General features: G+C 45.6%; 1 protein-coding gene across 9 annotated transcripts in view; it reads left to right on the top strand.

Moving 5' to 3' along the window:
• The window catches only part of SIL1 (SIL1 nucleotide exchange factor), a 213,668-nt gene extending 202,741 nt beyond the window's left edge, over positions 1-10,927 (top strand). For all 9 annotated transcript variants that reach the window (XM_077824245.1, XM_077824249.1, XM_077824247.1 and 6 more), the window contains 3 exons: positions 744-840; positions 5,655-5,819; positions 9,826-10,927. In XM_077824245.1, the coding sequence (XP_077680371.1) occupies positions 744-840; positions 5,655-5,819; positions 9,826-10,191 (628 nt within the window). In that variant the 3' untranslated portion in view covers positions 10,192-10,927. The remainder of the gene's footprint in view (positions 1-743; positions 841-5,654; positions 5,820-9,825) is intronic.
• Positions 10,928-18,096: the final 7,169 nt, after the last annotated feature.

Below are 18,096 nucleotides of genomic sequence, written 5' to 3'. Positions count from 1 at the left end.
TTTCATTGTTGATTCTGCCATACATAGTTTGACTTTGGACATGTCACTGATTTCAGACCAGGTGCTTTGTTCTCCATGTTCAGAGTGCATAAAAATGGCTACTATATTGCTTCCCTCACTGGCCCTCCCTCTCATCCTCCAGGTAGCCTCAGAAGCTCACACCCAGAGTCCTGTGGTGGTGGTGGCGCTGATGCCAGAGGCACCCTAACAATCTCCTATCAGGGATGTATTCATTCTGATCAGGAGAAAGAGCAAAATGTTTTGCAATGTGATACTAGGATCTCCCAAATCACTCACATTTAGGTGACCCTGCCTGTGCTAATAGTTCTCTTTGGAGTAAATAAAGTACATGGCAACTGTCAGCATCTGCTTGGCTTTTAAGAGTAAGTGTTTCTGTTTAGCTTGAGGTTTTACGTACACAAAAACACGTGCTTGCCCTAATGAGAAAAACAGTTCCTAGATCAGCTATGCAGTGACAAATTTCACCAGCAGGTGTCACCTTCATAGACAGTCCCTCATATAGGAAGGAATTCAGGCAGATGTTGTTAAACAATCCAATTTGAAATAGATGCTTTATATTCGTTAACGCCTTGTAGTACATCTTGTAAGAAACTCATCCCCACTATTAAAAAAACCAAAACGCCTTAGCTAGAAACAAGCGTGCAGCAAAGTGTGTGCTAACCTGTTTAGTTTCCCTGTGATCTAGTGTCTGTTCCTGACGTTTGTTTTGCTTTTTCCTTCAGCAATCCCAAAGTTCAGGTGGAAGCAATTGAGGGTGGTGCTCTACAAAAACTGCTGGTTATTTTGGCTACGGAACAACCATTGGCTGTGAAGAAAAAGGTAAATTGGCCAAAGTGTGTGTGTGTATTAACATTTCCTAAATATGACACCCAGGTGTATAGTCTTGCATTGGCACCATTACATAGTAATGTGATCTGTGTCACCTGTTCATGGATATGTGGTGCTTTATAATGAGGCACATTCACAGAAGTGGTGTCAGGCTATGTTCAGAGGGTCAGATTCAGCTCTGAGGTCCATGGGCATTTCCCTGCCCCATTCCATCCAGGCTGATTGGGTTCTGTTCTTCTTTCAGTGTACTCAAGGTGACCCACGTTATAGTTAACAAGCTGCAGTTGTGTATTGACAGGGAAAACTTGCCTCTCTGGTGTACAGAGCCATTAGCCAGCCCCCAGTTGTCACCTCATGGTAGCGACAGGCCTTGCCCTACTTTAAAAGGAAAACTCAGATCACACAGTGAGTTCATACTGTTGGACAGGCAGTGCTGTGTGTTAGATAGTCTGGGAGAGAGGGAGCAGATCCCGACATAAAGATCACAGGCTAATGAATAGGAGTCGACGTTCTGGAGAAGATAATTGCTGCATCCACTTCGGCATCCTGCCTCAAGCAGGAGCCAATATCTGATGCTTCAGAGGAAGGCGAAAAGCTCTCCTAATGCCCCTAGCTAAATGTGTAGTTCTGTACGCTGGGGTATGGGATTCTTCACTCTCCTCTTCAGTGATCAGTTTATTCGCTCAAGCATGAGATCTGATTACCCTTATCTTAACATGCAAAGCTACAAATGGTTGTTGTTGGCCATAAAATTATCTAGCTCCTTTTCAAATCCAGGCCCAGCGTTTGACTCAGTGACCTTCTGGCACAGTGAATTCCACAGGCGGAGTGGAAAAAGTAGCTCCTGTTACTCAACCTTAATGCACCTGCTATTAGTATCAGTGATGTGCTGTCTGTATTTTAAAAGAGGATCCCATGAAAGTGTTCCCCTCTAGCCTGTGATAAACTCCTGAGTCTCAAGGAATGTGTGGGCCACAGAGAGGTATGGAGAGACTGAGGCATGTATTCACTTGCATGAAAAGATTCCCTCCTTGTCAAAGCTGGGCAGGCAGGCTTGTGTAAAGCTGCACTTGCTAGAAATGGTTACAGCATCTTCCTGAAAACGACACTGAGCATCCTGCTGGCCTAGCCCAGCGTGCGTGATGCAGGGCGTGTGATTACCTCACAGGGATGGTGGGGAGGTATCTAGGGAAGGGTTTGAAAACCGTTGCCCTGAAGTGCAGTCTGCTTCATTTCAAAAGCAAAACTTTTTCTTTTTTCAAAGACCTCTGGCAGCATTCAGAGATGGGGTGACCTCACCAGAGGCAGAGAAAGCACCCCAATATTTTCTTTAATTTAATTTACTGACTGAACTGTAACAAAGGACTCCAGAGAGCCCTTTCAGCATGGCATGGAGTTTAACTGAGTGACCCTTCTTCTTGTGTTATGATAGGGTAAGGTTTTCACTGTCCTTGTCATAATTTGGGTGCTTCTGTCTAGTCTTCTGAACCCATCCCCTTTCCAGGCAAAATACTCCTAGTTGTGACAGTCTCTCTTCAAATCTAGGACCCCACCATCCAGTATGACAATCTTTAAGGCCTTTTTCTGAACAAAGGGGATGGCTCTGGTTTCAGCATCAGCTGCAATGCATGTAACATTCATGCGTGACAGGGAGAGATTTTTATTCCCATCAGAATGAAAACATGGTGAGTGCAGGAGAGTCATATTTCCCATCCAGCCATGCTTGGGTGGAGGAGGAGGCAACATGCCAGCACACTGTTACTATGGACTGGTGGTGAAGAGGAGACAGAAGCATCCACTAAACTACTGCAGGCAACTAAGAAATTATAAAATAGAAATATATTGGACTGGGAAAAAATAGCTGTCTGTTCTGATCTGCCCACAGTGGGTGCAGGAAACGTGTCCCACCATTGTGCACTAAGGAGTCAATTCCCATTGTTGGCAGGCTCTGAGATGGATGATCTCCGTAATAGTTCTTGTTTCAGCAGCAGCCTTTCCTGAGGGGCAGAATGGCAGTCTGGGTGCCTTTCTTAACACTTAACATATCGCCTCAAGTAACCATTTTTGTGAATATCAGAGAGGTGTAAAAATCAGTAATTTAGCCTCCTTCCTCAGCCTTAACCTCAGGTCTGTAACAGCTCTGAAAGGGAGAGAGCACCTAAACGTCTCCATCCCTAGCCAAAGTAATGCTTTATATTAGGATGAGTTATCTGTGCTGCGGTAGTGCCCAAAGAACCCAAGAAGAATTGGGTTTGTACTCACACAGAATCAGAGTTCATAATCCAGTTTAAGACAAGATGCACTCAGTGAGAGCAGTGAACAGGGAGGTGAGAGTGACTGGTGTACATCAGTGAGTTCTGAAGGATTAGAGAAACACTCAGAAGTTCAATATTTATCCAAGCTATCTGAGCTTTGATGGGGCTGGATGCTTGTCTGCCAAAGTGACATCCACCAGAATCCTGATACTACTTCTGCTGGTTGGGCTGGAGATTTGAGCATAGGCTTTGTCAGGGTATTTGGGCACAGAATCCAGACTGCAAAACCCCAGAAGGAGACAATAGTTGGCTTGTGTTCAGTTCAAGTGATGGACATAGGTCCAGTTTAACAGACCTACTGCCTGAAATACAAGTTAACAAAGCTCAGTGAGAGCAGAACCCATCTTGATCTGCAACCTGCCTCTCTCATGTTACTCTGTTTCAGTGCTTCAGTATTGTGGTGATTAAGGCTATATAAATACCATAGACTGAATTAATATCAGCAGCTAAATCAAATCAAAGTAAAAATCTTATTGGCCCTACACCTATCCCAAACCTTGTATCTAATACAAGAAAGATTCAGAACAATGTCTTAGCCATTAGTTTCCACAGTCATTTGGACTGGTCACCTGCTCCTTCCTGCATATTCAGGCTTATCCCCACTATAGCAGGAGGAATGCAAGGTGCATTGGCTACAACAAGCTTTAAGCACAGAGTATTTCCCTATCTCAGCTCTGATATTTAGAAAGAGCCTCTTGTGCAACTCCACACTCTAGCTCTGCATTTGTTTATCACGCTCCTTGGGGAACTGTAGCAACAGCAGACTGCTTGCATCAGATACAGACAGATGTAACCCTTGTGTAAGCAGCAGCCTCAGTCAATTGTCCTGGGAGATAAAGAATATAAATCCTTTGTGCTTCTAGACCCTTTCACCCAGGGATCTCAGGCTCTTCCTGAACATCAGTTAGGCCTCACAGTACACCTGTAGGGTAGGCCAGTGATGATCTCCTCATTTCACAGAGAGGGAACCTGAGACACAGAAAGGTAAAATGATGTGCCATGTGTCACACAGTGAATCAGTAGCAAAACCAGGAACACAACCCAGAAATCCTGACTCCCAGTACTGCAATTGAACCACTAGACAAAACTGTTTGGAACCTGCCTTAATAGGGAGGCAGTACCATGAACAGTACACTGTATCTGACACCATTTAAAGTAATTTCTCCAAAGTAACTTCTCTTGGAAGATTCTGTACAGCTGAGATAATAAAGTTAAGCTTTTCATTCATGACATTCCCACAAAAAGTGGGAGTGTGCTAATAAAATTTGTGGATGATGCAAAGTTGGGGGAGGTATTGCCAAAATGGAGGAGGACCGGAATACCATACAAAAAGATCTGGATGATCTTGAAAACTAGAAATGGGATGAAATTTAATAGTGAAAAGTGCAAAGTCATGCACTTAGGGACTAACAACAAGAATTTTTGCTATAAGCTGGGGATGTATCAGTTGGGAGTGAGAGAGGAGGAGAAATCCCTAGTTGTATTGATTAATCACAGGAAGACTATGAGCCGCCAATTTAATGTGGCTGTGAAAAAGGCTAATGCAGTCCTAGGATGCATCGGGGAGGTATTTTCAGTGGAGACAGGGAAGTGTTGTTGCCATTATACAAGGCACTGGTGAGACCTCATCTGGAATACTATGTGCACTTCTGGTCTCCCATCTTTAAGATGAATTCAGACTGGAACAGGTTCAGAGAATGGTCCCTTCTGGCCTTAAGGTCTAAGAGTATATAAAATTGATGTGGGCAGTCTCAGTCTGTGAGAGCTGCATTGATGTGTTGACAGCATCTAACCTGGAGAAAAGTCAAAGGGCTTGATCCTGAGGGGTGTTGAGCACCTGCAGTACCCCCTGAAGTCAGAAGAGGTTACAGGATGAAGCAGGGGGTATGTCTACACTAGCTTTAACTGAGAGAGCTCGAGCAGTGAAACTGCAGCAGCACAGTCTTCATCAGGAGTAATTAGCCAGGGTTATGGGCAGGCTTGTACAGCCCCACCCGAAGCACATGGTGCTGCAGCTTCACTGCTCTGGTACCTGAGCTAGCGAGATTAAAGCTAGTGTGGGTATGTCTGCACAAGCTGCAGTCCCACCTCTGACCGCAATGTGGACGTACCCATGGTCTTCAAGTTCCTGGAAAAGAAGATAGCTGGGGGATCAGACACCACACTCAGGTTTCATGCAGAGATACCACCTCGCTGGTGATGAGAGATTTAAATTAATGAGGGCAAGTGTTTGCAGAACAGCAAGTCATGAGTGAACACGGTTGTGTTTTTCTCCCCTGATCAGAAGTCATTAAGTGAGATTGTTAATAGGCTTTTAAATCACATCCATATTATGTAGCATTAATCAGCTGCCTTTTGTGGCAATCCGTAAAGGAAAATGAAGCCAGAATGCTAGGGCTCTTCAGAATACAGATCTCACTGAGCAAGAGTTCATTCAGAAATGGCAGCTGTTGCTGGACTAGGAGACTGATTAACTGTTGTGCTTGCCAGGCTCTCTTTGCTTTGTCTTCAATGCTGAGACACTTCCCCTATGCCCAGCTGCAATTCCTCAAGCTTGGTGGCCTTCAAGTACTTAGAAATCTCTTCAAAGAAAAAGGCATGGAGAGTCTCTACATACGTGTTGTGACGCTGCTCTACGACCTGATTTTGGAAAAGGTAAGAGCGCTGTGGGGCAGTTTGCTGGAGTCCATGTTCACTGGATGGCAGTGAAGATGTGAGCTATATACACTCTTGGGAGTGAGGAAATGCATGTGAATCGGGAACAGTTATAGCAATGCAAGACAGTACTTAATTAAAGGGCAGTTAATCTTCATTAAAGGGCAGTTGTATCAAGGCCAAACAAGCATCGTACCAAGGAACTCCCCAGGCAAAGACAACCTGTGCCTGCTGATAGTGGGGTGGGGTTGGGGTATGTTGGGGTGTGGAGATTTGGGTTCAGCGGCTTCAGCAGTGTTACTGAGCATGATCAGTACAAGCCAAGCAGTAAATCTGGAAGGGCATGTGACTCTGCATGTCCCTCGCCCTCCCCCCGCCCTGCATCGCCTCTATCTCCAGGGGATGGGGGGCCCGCTCTGCTCCAATATGCCTCCCTGCAGCACTACAAGAGAAGCCCCTGTGGAGCTGGGTTCCATATTGCATAGGCAGTTTGTACTCCCTGGGTTGATCTCTAAGGTGGTTAGTCTCTAAGGTGCCACAAGTCCTCCTTTTCTTTTTGCGAATACAGACTAACACGGCTGTTACTCTGAAACCTGGGTGGATCTTGTGTCTGAAGCTTGAAAATATTGTATAGCCATTTAAGCATCTTTTTAACAATAAAATCAATGTTTGTTTTGTTGGTGGTGGGTTTTTTACCCTGAAGTGTTAAAATCAAGAACGTGTGCTAGGGTGCAGGAGAGCCAGGAAATGAAACTGATCGTTCTGGTTTCATTGTCCAAAGTGAATGAAATGCAAAGAGAGTTACCAGGGTATCGCTGTGCAAACTAGCTAGATTTTTGTAATTCTTTTAGTTTTTTGGGGGGAACTGTACATTTGTAAATCTTAAGTTGTAACTAAGCAAACATCTAAACCTATTTTACTTAACACCACCTTTGATTATTACTGTAAATGTCAGTTTAAAACCCTGTTTACTAGCCACTGTTTGATTTGTTGTTTATATTCTGCATTTCTATTACATTGGAGAATGAAAATCAATTAGGTCAAGTTTCACTTCTGTTTATAGTCAGTTTCACCTGCAGATTTTTATTGCTGTAGTCTTTGGGTTTCAGACCTTGAAGAAAAATAATTATATGCTTTAAAATTTGTTTTCAATTGACTTTTTATAAGAGATGGAAATATTTTTGCTACTCTGAAGTTTTATAAAATATAAATATTGGGTCCAATATAAGTTGACCCTGTCCCTTCAATGGCACAAATAAGGAATTTGTATCTATGACTTGTCTTAGCATTGTCCCTTTAATAACATTCTGTGTTTTAATACTGTACTTTTAGCAACTCCATCTGTTCACAGATTCAGTCTATCTTGAGATAATCTGCACACCCAACAAATTCTAAGTTTTATACAAAAACAATGACATTTATAGCTCTTTTGAGTGTGAAAACTACTTTCTAGGATGTACATCACAGGCTCTTGTTACATCTGCAGACAAAATGGGAAAAAACAGCACCTGGTAAGGTGCTGGATCAATCTGAATAAGTGGTGATGTCACAACATGCTGTAAAGTGCTAGCTTCCGGGTGATTGACTGAAAAGAATAGGCTGCTATTTTTTTATTTTTTTTAAATGAAGCAAAACTAACTCCAGCCCATGCCGGTGGCAGCTCAGTGAAATGAAGCAGAAGAGAAGATGGTTCTGAACTGCTTTTCCTGCTTCATTGTCTCTGTTTAACCCTGAATGGATGGACAATCTGTGTGCATTGAAAATAAAGTTTTCCAGGTGGTGGAAATGGCTTTCCTGCAGGATTGTGGGAAGGGAAATCTCACCTGAGTTTTTCTTCTTTTTCTCCTCACATATGGTAAATCAAAGTATAAATACAATGCTGTGAAACATGCCAGGAATAACCACCCATGGGATCAACAAAAGTCAGCTAGGTAGCAGAGGGCCCTTAATTAAAGGTCAGATAAAATGTTACAGGAAACCTTGAGGAGACTCAAGTGGTCCCGCCAGACAGGGGGTTGCTTATTAGCAAGGCTCATCCTTTGGGCCAGTTTCACTGTATCTCTGCTGATTTCCAGCCTTTTTCTTCTGCACATTTGGATTTGTTCTTATCAGACCTGTAAAAGCCCTAATCTTCTCTTAATGATGATATGGTAGCAAGCAGACTTGCGCTTTTCAGATCTAATTAATGAAGCACATACATAGTAATTATCACAGGAGGCCACCAGCCAAGCCAGTGGAATAGCTCTTAAAGGGAAACAGACCCCATATTGCTCTTCTTTGGGAAATGGTGGCATGATCAGCTCCTTCTGGCACACAGACTGAGAGATACATCTAGGGTCACATTCCAGCCCGTGACACATGCATGGGATTCCTATATATGTCAACGACTGCTTCTCACATTCACCTACCAGCTCTGCTAGGGCCAAATCTTTAACATCAGTGTTTAGTATTGAAGCCAGCTGTAAAAGGATGCGCAGGTTCTTCAGTGTGACACCTGCCCTGTGAGTATCTTTACTCAGAGTATGCTAAGCCAGCTCAGTCCCCGCTGCAAAGCCCTAAATGTACCAGTCGTAACTGAGACTGTGGGGTGGGAATCAACGTCTCAGCTCACTCATGGCAAGGCTGTTGAATGTCCATATAAGTGCACTGAACAGAATGGATGCACCTTTTATTTAGGGCTGGCATAAGGTGAGCATTCGGTTGGGCCATGGCACAATCAAGATCCTAGCTCATACCCTCGCTTCCTGGGCCAGCAGGAGCTGGGACCACTGTGGAAGCCACGTGCCTGGTCTCTGGATGTGGGGAACAGAGCACTGGGGCTTGGCCCAAGCATCCCCTTCTGGCTGTTGTCAGAGCAGCACCAATGAGCTAAGTTCAGCTAGAGAGAGAGAATTGTGATGATGTAGAGCTTGAGCATGGTGCCGCTGGCGAAGCACAGTGTGAAAGATGTGGGGGGAGGATCCTGGATAGACCCCCCCACCTCCTAGAAAAGGCAATGGAAAGCAAAAATGAGGCCTGAAATGCCAGCAGGCTAAAAGTCAACTCTCTGCCATTTGCTGCAGACAGCAGCACCGAGGCCACGGGCGCAGTGAAGCCTTCAGGCAACGGCTTCAAATAAGAACAGTTTAAGGAATTGACTTGACAGGGACTTTTTCTGCCCTTTTCTCCTTTATTAAATGGGGGGGGAGGGGGGTCTCATGTGGAACAGCACAAAGGCTCTACCAGTGTCCAGTGCACCTCGCTGTCCTCCTCTGGATTCTAGGAGCTCTACCGTATATTGTATGTAGGAGGATTTACCATGCAGTTCAATAGGGCTGTGCTGGCTTCCCTTTGGTATCTCACCGGATTCACCTGAGGCTTTGCTTGCTCGGTTCTGGTATAAAGTTGCCCCACAAAGGATATTTTATAAAATTGAGCTTATGCCCTTTGTTTCCCATCTCCCTCTCCCCACTCAAAACAAAACTTGTTTTCTCTCTGCTTTTTTTTAATCATAGAAATATCAAGAATGGCAACACTGTCTTCCCTAGCTTTGCTGGAGGCGCTTCCAGTGGGAATTGGGAGCACTCTTAAATTAAGGATGGGGATGTTGAGTGTTTAACAAAGAGGATTTGTATCCAAAGTGTTTAGTATGTGCCGGAGTTATATAGGTGATCATGAAAATAAATTAAAAAATACGTTTTAAACAGTCTCACCTTACTCCCTTCTCCTTTCAATCAGATTTTCAGTGTCTTGCAATATCATAATTCTACTCATTCTCCAATCAACTAGAGCTTTCCAGAGTATATAAGACCTGAATTTCTAATGCAAAAAAACCAAGCAAAACAAATCTAACTTCATGCACCATATAAAGAAATAAAATAGGGTACAGTGCTGTCAAAAGCCAGGAGTTGTGGGATGTCTGGATTCACCCATAGGCACTGATATACTGTATAACCTGCTGGAAACAGTACTAAGGGTAGGTGGTGTTCTTGGATACAGATAATCAGTTTAACATGGTTTCTTGCAGATGCTGCTTGAGGATTCAGAGAACAAGGAAGACCAAATGGAAGAGAAAGTTCAGCAGTACAAACAAGTGAACCTGGTGCCAGCTGTGGTGGAACAGGGCTGGTGTGTGATTATTTCCAATCTCCTGGCATTGCCGGAGCATGACACTCGAGAAAAAGTTCTAAAAACAGTGCACATTCTGATGGCCGCCTGCAGGGACGGATACCAAGGGGACTATGCCCTCAGCACCACACTGAACATGCTCCGCACCGAGTACGAAGAACTGGCAGCAGAAGAACAAAGGGAAGGGGACAACGATGGCTATTTTAAGGAACTCCTTAGCTCTATAAATACCATTATTCAGGAGTTAAGATCAGGATATCTGTAATCTGACTGAGCTTTAAAAAAAAAAAAAAATTCATGACAACCTGGTGAATTTTGACGGACGTGCATAAACTATTGAGCAAACTGCTGGTCTAAGCAAAATCCCTCCACAAGGCAAGTGAGCCAACAGCTCCATTATTAAAGAAAGATACAAACATTTTGGGGAGTGTTTTCATTTCACATTTTGGTCCACGCTAATATACCAGATAATGGGATATATGTGTTTAAGGAATATTGCATCTTGTCCTCAACCTCTAATATGTTTAATGTAAGTGACAGAATGTTTAAATCTGTTTAGTAAAATGCAGATTCTTCAGGTTCCAAAGAACGGATGCATTTTTGATCACGTACTTGCTAATTCAGGTAACTATACATCTGTGCTTTGTAAAGGAAAAAGACTTTTCCACGCAACTGTGATCGGTCTTTGTTCTTTTTTTAATGGTGACCCTTTCTTTTGCTGCTTTACAATTTATACAAAAGGATCGAAAGCTGCTGTTAGGTTTTTATTTTTAAGTGTGCTTTCTGCTTGTGTCTTCCCTCAGAAACACCACCAATATCAACGCTTGTCTTCCCTGGAGGTCTGCATAGAGGACTCATAGATTCAGATTAGGAGCCTTCTCAGACCTTTGTTGAAAGACGTTGAATATTCAACAAAAAAGAGCCTTTCTTCCAGCTATTTGTTAGGGTTTTGAGTTAAATAGATGTTAACAAACCCCAAATAAAAACTCAGGCATTCTAAACAAAAAATAAATCATTAGAAATCATTTCTCCTGTCAATTAATCAGGTTTCTCTTGCTTGGTAACTCTGATGTCATAAACATATTTGTCGTCCAGTTTTTGATAGAGCCTCCTTAGAAAAGAAGGCTGGCTAAGACTTGAATTTCCAATGAGGGGGGAGGGGTCGAAAGGGAGCTATTGGCAGAGAAATCTTTCAGGCCTTCTTTATACATCCAAAGAAACAAAACAAAAAGGCACCAGTCTGTCAATCAATGAATTTCCTAGCCCATGGCAATCAGGCCTGGTAGCTTCCATATATCATCCTCTCTGACTGGCAGCAGGGGCTAGTCACGCACAGGGCTCGACTCAGCTGAGCCAGTGCTGCAGGTTGTACTCTCTGATGCTTTTACTTTTCAGATAAATGTCCATTAAAGGCTGGATTGAGGCCACCACTTCCATTTCCCCTGTGACCTGCATCCAGACCCTGACACAGGAGACAGCCTAGTACATTAACCCAGGGTAGCACCTGCCCCCTCCATCACTCCATTTTCTGTATCCACAGAAAGCCCTTTGATAACACTTGGATTTCCGGCAGCATTCCTGTCACAGAGACCTCTGTACAGTCACATAAGTGTGTCTGATCTAATGCTGTGTCATCCCAAAGGCAGTTTCTCTAATACAGCGGTGGGAGGAGGGAGAGATGGTTTGGTCCCTGGGCCATGCAGACTTGGGCTAACTATGCCCTTTTAGAGTCCTGTTCTCTTTAATGTCTGGATTAGGCACTCAGCTGAGTGGATCCCCCCGTTTGGCATGATGGGCTGCTCTTGTAATCCGGGTGCCTCCTGCAGGGTTTCCCCAGCGGGAGTCCCTACTGATGATATAATAAATAGTTGTATTTATATGGCAGCCATCTGCCCGTGCTTTGTAGGCACTACACAAAACTGTATGCTTACAATGAAATGAGGCACCAAACACAAGATGTCCTCCAGCCCTTTCTAAAGATGGCAAAATCTGTGCAGCTGGAGGGGCCCTTGCTCCAGCACAGAGTTGCTGCAAAAAAACTAGAGGCTGGATCTAGTTTGTCCCTGCAGAGTCCTGCAACCCAGGAACCCCTCACAAGGGGGAAATGGTACACAGGCTTACATTATAGGCTGTGAGTCTTCAGGTTAACTAGCCATATGCCATCACCTTCCCTGCCACTGGCATAGGGGGCTAAGCGCCCAAACAAGACTTCCCTTTGTCATGCCAGAGAGCCCTTAGGGGTTGTTAGCTGGGGGGCAGCTGCCCAGGCTCAGAGATGTGCAAATATGGCTTTAAGCCACTTCCACATGCATGCCATATGGGAGTTGCTCTATATGTGTTTCTGCCCCAGCTAAGGTGTGGAACCATGGAGTTCACCAGATCCTAACTCAAAGCTAAACCCTCCAATATATTCTCTCTGCCTGCTAACAGACAGCTGCTAGGTTACTTCAGCCCTGCCCCCTCATAATGATACCAGTGCACTTGGCAAGAGCGGTAAGCCAGCAATCAGCATCCAGCCTAGAGAGCAAGTGTCAGATAGCCAGGCTTGCTGGTGAAGAGGCCTACTGTGGAATTGCTGTACCAGGGAAGGTCACTCTCTGGCACTAAACCAGCAACTGTAACCCTGAGAGCTGTGTTTGTGGCGATCTATGTAAACGAAGACCGGCAGCCAGCAAGGGATTTAGCAAATTGGGGTCTGAGATGGCTGATTGTCTCTGTAATGGGGTATTGGGCCCCAAATGCCCATCACCTAAAAGCAGCTTTGTTTCACAGCGCTAGCCAGGCCCCATTCTTTATCATTTCTGGAATCAGTTCCAAAATTGCTGTCTAGCACTCACAGGTATGTCAATAATTGTTACTCCAGTTTTGGGCATCAACAAGGAGTACGCTACCACTGGAAGAGAGAGACAATAGCAAAAAAATTTGCCGCACCTACAGTCACTACCTGGAAATTTGGACCTGCTTAGCCATCTTCAGTTTATGCTCCTTGTATTTATGAGGTCAGCATGACAAATACTGCGACGTGTCTGTCTAGGGCAGTTCCACCAAGCCATAACTGACTTGCTGTTCACGCTGTGGAATCACAGGCTGGCTGGCACTCACCTATGTGTATGGGCAGCAAATCCCAAAGTATTGTCAAGAAGGGACAAACAATTTATACCTCTCATGCACAAAATGGACAATCTCCCTCTATGCGTGACACAAGCCCACTGAGCTTTGTATTGATTGGGCTGTTTCAAAGCCATTAGACCTTCCTTCTTGATGCTAAAATATTTCTATCGTTTACATCCTGTCAAGTGTCACTATTCAGTAACAGGTACTTATGCATATTGATTTACCTTTGTTTGGATGAAAAAATATTTAAATGCAGTTACAGAAATCCATAAGATAGCGCCAGAACGCGCCTGCCTCCCGGGCACATCAGTGAATGAATCATGGTTTGGGTTTGTTTTTAAGTTAGCACCTTTTATTTAAGTAGGAAGTGCTCACTGGATGATGTAAAATAAGCCTTTGGGTTCTAGGGGTGCTGTGTTCAGCACAGCCCAGGTTGGCGCAGCAGGCCCCAGCTGTTCCACACTTCCCTTCTCAGCAAGGGAAATGAGCAATCCTAACAGTCTGAAACTCAGCAAACCAGCCCTGAGCCGTGACAGCAGTAGAACAGGGCAGCCAGTATCGTGTACAATTTTGATGTGCAAAAAAACCTCAAAAGCAAAGGTGACTGCTGCCAGTTGAGCCAGTCTGAATCCAATTCACAGCCGCTTACCCAGGGACATTTGATTTCCAGCCAGAGAAATGGAGAGCAGCATTCCTCATTGCTCAACATTGCCCTCTGCAGACTTGGCTCACCTGTGCTGGCACATGGACAAACCATCCCTCCTACAACCAGTGACACAACTACAGGGTTAACAGCATTGGTTGGATTGTTTGAAGTGTTATCTTACAAAAGGATGTGTGAGTTGAAACAGCCTAAGCCCCTGCCCCACAGCCCCAAGGCACCACTCGCACCTCTGGGCTGGCATTCAGGAGGTAGGTGGGCGCAACCTTGGAGCCCAGCTGTAGGAAACATCTATGCCATCCTTCTTGATTGTACAATGTACCAGCCTCCTTAAACCTACAGTGGACGCCTCTGGCCAGTTCCCCGCAGCTCTCCCCGTCGAAGGGAGTGTTAGCCTTAGGCACAGATGGGCCATCCCTTACAGGCCTTCTATGCATTGCTCAGAAGGCAGCTCCAAATTAATTTTATTAAAAGCAATGGTAATTAAGTTAACAATGGCCCATGTGCCTGATCCCTGTTGAGCAATGGCTCAGTGACTGGTGCTAGGGCCTGGGCACAGATTTATTTGGCTCTGCTTGGGTTTTCTTATAGTGCAGTTTGATAAGCTAGTAGATGTCTTCGTGTGACCTTTGTGTCTTACAACAACGCCTTGCTGCAACTACAAAACACTGAAAATAAGGAGAACAGAAACCCAAGGTTGGCAGCCCTGAACATTCAAAACTCAGGCCTAGAAAAACGCATAAGATTCTCCGTGCAAATATACATCTCGAGTTCTTTTATTTGGCTTCTCATGCATAGGTGGGGTGTCGTATTTTTCAAGCTTTTCCATGCTGCAGAGGGCTAAAAAAAAGAGTGTTTTGTTTTTTTTTAAATGAAAGTTGAGATATTTCCATATTCACAGGATTCTAGGAGCTGGGAAACAAAACATTGCAAGATAAAGAGTTGGCAACACTGGAAGGAAGTGCGCAAACGTGTGTGCCTGGAATTTGGATTGAAACCCTGCTGTTTCATGTTTGTTGGGAGGCACAAATTCCTACAGATTTTCCCCAGAATTCTTTGCGAATTGAAGGATCTGAAGTGTGTGGTGGCCAGCTGCGGGTAACCATCTTGGGGTGAACTGAAGCATAGAGACATTTAGACAGCCTGGCAGGGGAAATAGCCTGATAATGAGATCTCTTGGGGGTATGGAAAAGGTGCCCATGAATGGTGACGCAAGCACTGCTGCATGAGGCATTTAAAACAGGACCCACCCTAAGCATGGAGCTTTAGTGTCAAGCCCAAACTGCAATGGAAAGGCTAATAGGTACCTGCAGGCTCCATGCCCCTTGATTCTCTGCTGCTGCCTCTCTGTGACCGAGCAGAAAGGCTCAGCAGAGGCAGAATGTGCTGTTCTGGGCGCTGGTGCTTTTTGCAGCCAAAAGTGATCAAAATATTACAGTTAAAATAATGAACTGGGACTCTGCTTCTCCACAAAGCTAAAAAGACTGCCAGGGCAACTAAGGAGCCATGGGCAGGTGCTGCAGGGCTCCTGCCAGAGGGACGAAGGAGCAGGCTCTTAGTGCGAGTCATGGCTCCGCAAAGCATAGGGACAAGGGAGAGTGAAGGCAAAGCTGTGTCTGTGGGGGGTAGCGGGGAAGGAGGGGATGTACCAGCGGAGGGTCCTGTCCATTCTCATTGCTCAGTCCAAGCTGATGCTCCTAAATGGAACAGTCAAGTCCAACTTTCAAAGGACGCTCACAGAGCTCAGCTACTACTCAGCTGCCTTTCCTAGGCACCGGCTGGTGGTGTGAAGTCAGCTGCAGTCAGCATGGAGCTTGATGAATAGATACTGAACTGGGGCACTCTTTGCCCCTCGACTCTCTACCAGAGACAGACCTGGCGAGAGCTCAGGCTTCTCCACTTCAGATTAAACCTTTGGGGCCTGTGGATGGATGTACACGAGCACCATCTGACAATGATCACCAGGCTAGCAGTCTGTGTGAAGGGGCAACATGTAACAGAACCAGGGTCCCCTCTCACCTTTTCCTGGGAGAAAGGAGCTACAAGTTTGGGTACTTTAGGTGCCTGCCAGGTCCTTGATCGGGAAGGATTACCTTGCCCTGCACACTCCAAAAGACAGTGTAGCGCAATCCACATTGTTACAATGCCATAGCCAAGGCTGGCCCAGCAGTGCCCTTCAGGGGTCCACTCTGACAGCTGGGACAACACCGACCTGCCTGCTCCCACGGCTCAAGAGGGAAATTGCCACCTGGCCTGCACAGCTACCCAGGTTAATTATGCACCTACAGAAGCTTTGGCATGTATCACTACAATTGGCAAGTGCACCGGCATTGGCTGGACACGGGGACACACAGCCTGATTCCACTTGCGCTAGCATACAGCGGGAGCACCTCCAGCAAAACCAATGGCATGACACCACTGGTATAGTACCAAGCTAAATGAAAGGGTGATTTGTGCACTGAGTGTGAACGAGCAAACGCCATCTGCTCATTCCCTTTCCCTCCTCGAAGCGGCAGAAACACAGCAAGAAATGTCAAGCTGGGAGCCGTGCACCTAGAAGACTCCCTTCTACCGCTTTCTGCTGCGTCAGCTCACGAGCACATGTTACTGTCGGAACAGGCAGGGATGTAAACAGGAGCATGGCAAATCAGCAGGGCAATGAAAATCAAGCCAGCTTCCCAAAGGGTGAGTTCAGTTTAAGGCAGGCTGATGCAAGCCGTTTGTTTTTCCCCTCCTCAACCTGTGCCAATGCCAGACAGCTCTGTCTGTACCCACCATACCAACTCTCTCTCACCCAGGATACCTTCCACAGTTAGGAGTAACAGCAGGGAGATCAAAGAAGAGCGGCAGTAGACAGAGCCCAGGGCCAGGAGCTAGGATGCCTTATGTTCCAATTCCATCTATGGCTGAATCATTGTGAGACTTGGGGCAAATCAAGTATGAAGTTTTCAGAAGTAGCCATTAATACTGGGGCCCCAACCTGAGATCCCCTGAGCCTGGCTTTCAGAGCTGCTGCATACCCAGTCTCCCACTGACGTCAGCTGAAGTTGTTAGAGCTCTGCCCCTCTGAGAATCAGGCCTGAAGATGGAGGTGCCCAAACTCAGAGGCCCCTTTGCAAATGTTGCTCAGGACGTCACTGTCTGTTACGCTGGACTGTCCCTGTCTTGCAGGGTTCTGGGGTGGGCTGGGCAGTCAGCGGTCGGGAAGCACTGCAGGAAAGCAAAAGTCTGTGGAAGGCTAACTGTGATGTGAAAATAGTGTTACAGGAGATGACTCCCTGGACTCAGACACTTGTTGCATGATTTAAAAGTCCAGGATAGCCAAAGAAACGCAAGTGCCATTGCAGGACGCTGTAGTGCTGCCCCACGCTCTGCAAGCAGCAGATGGGTCTGTGGCTCAATGGCCTGAGTTGCCTACCCTGGATGGCTTTGTCTAGAATAAAAATGAAGGAAAATCAGAGTAGCCTGGTCAGGTTACAAACATGGCACCTCTCGTAAGAGAGAAGACTAAAGGCAAAATTCCCCCTCTTACATCCTCATGGCAAGATCTTGGCTTGGCTATTTGAGAACCTGCCTTTCCATGTTGGAGGATTGGACCAAAAGAAAACTGATGAGGTTCAATAAGGATAAGTGCAGGGTCGGAAGAACCCAGTGCACAGCTACAGACTTGGGACCGAATGGCTAGGCAGCAGTTCTGCGGAAAAGGACCTAGGGGTGACAGTGGACGAGAAGCTGGATATGAGTCAGCAGTGTGCCCTTGTTGCCAAGAAGGCCAATGGCATTTTGGGATGTATAAGTAGGGGCATAGCGAGCAGATCGAGGGACGTGATCGTTCCCCTCTATTCGACATTGGTGAGGCCTCATCTGGAGTACTGTGTCCAGTTTTGGGCCCCACACTACAAGAAGGATGTGGATAAATTGGAGAGAGTCCAGCGAAGGGCAACAAAAATGATTAGGGGTCTGGAACACATGACTTATGAGGAGAGGCTGAGGGAACTGGGATTGTTTAGTCTGCAGAAGAGAAAAATGAGGGGGGATTTGATAGCTGCTTTCAACTACCTGAGAGGTGGTTCCAAAGAGGACGGTTCTAGACTATTCTCAGTGGTAGAAGAGGACAGGACAAGGAGTAATGGTCTCAAGTTGCAGTGCGGGAGGTTTAGGTTGGATATTAGGAAAAACTTTTTCACTAGGAGGGTGGTGAAACACTGGAATGCGTTACCTAGGGAGGTGGTAGAATCTCCTTCCTTAGAAGTTTTTAAGGTCAGGCTTGACAAAGCCCTGGCTGGGATGATTTAATTGGGGATCGGACCTGCTTTGAGCAGGGGGTTGGACTAGATGACCTCCTGAGGTCCCTTCCAACCCTGATATTCTATGATTCTATGTATCAGAATATCA

Source organism: Eretmochelys imbricata, chromosome 8, assembly GCF_965152235.1.
Source record: "Eretmochelys imbricata isolate rEreImb1 chromosome 8, rEreImb1.hap1, whole genome shotgun sequence".
Lineage (NCBI taxonomy): Eukaryota > Metazoa > Chordata > Testudines > Cheloniidae > Eretmochelys > Eretmochelys imbricata.
Note: the sequence above shows the minus strand (reverse complement) of the source record. Positions and strands in the feature narration are given on the sequence as shown.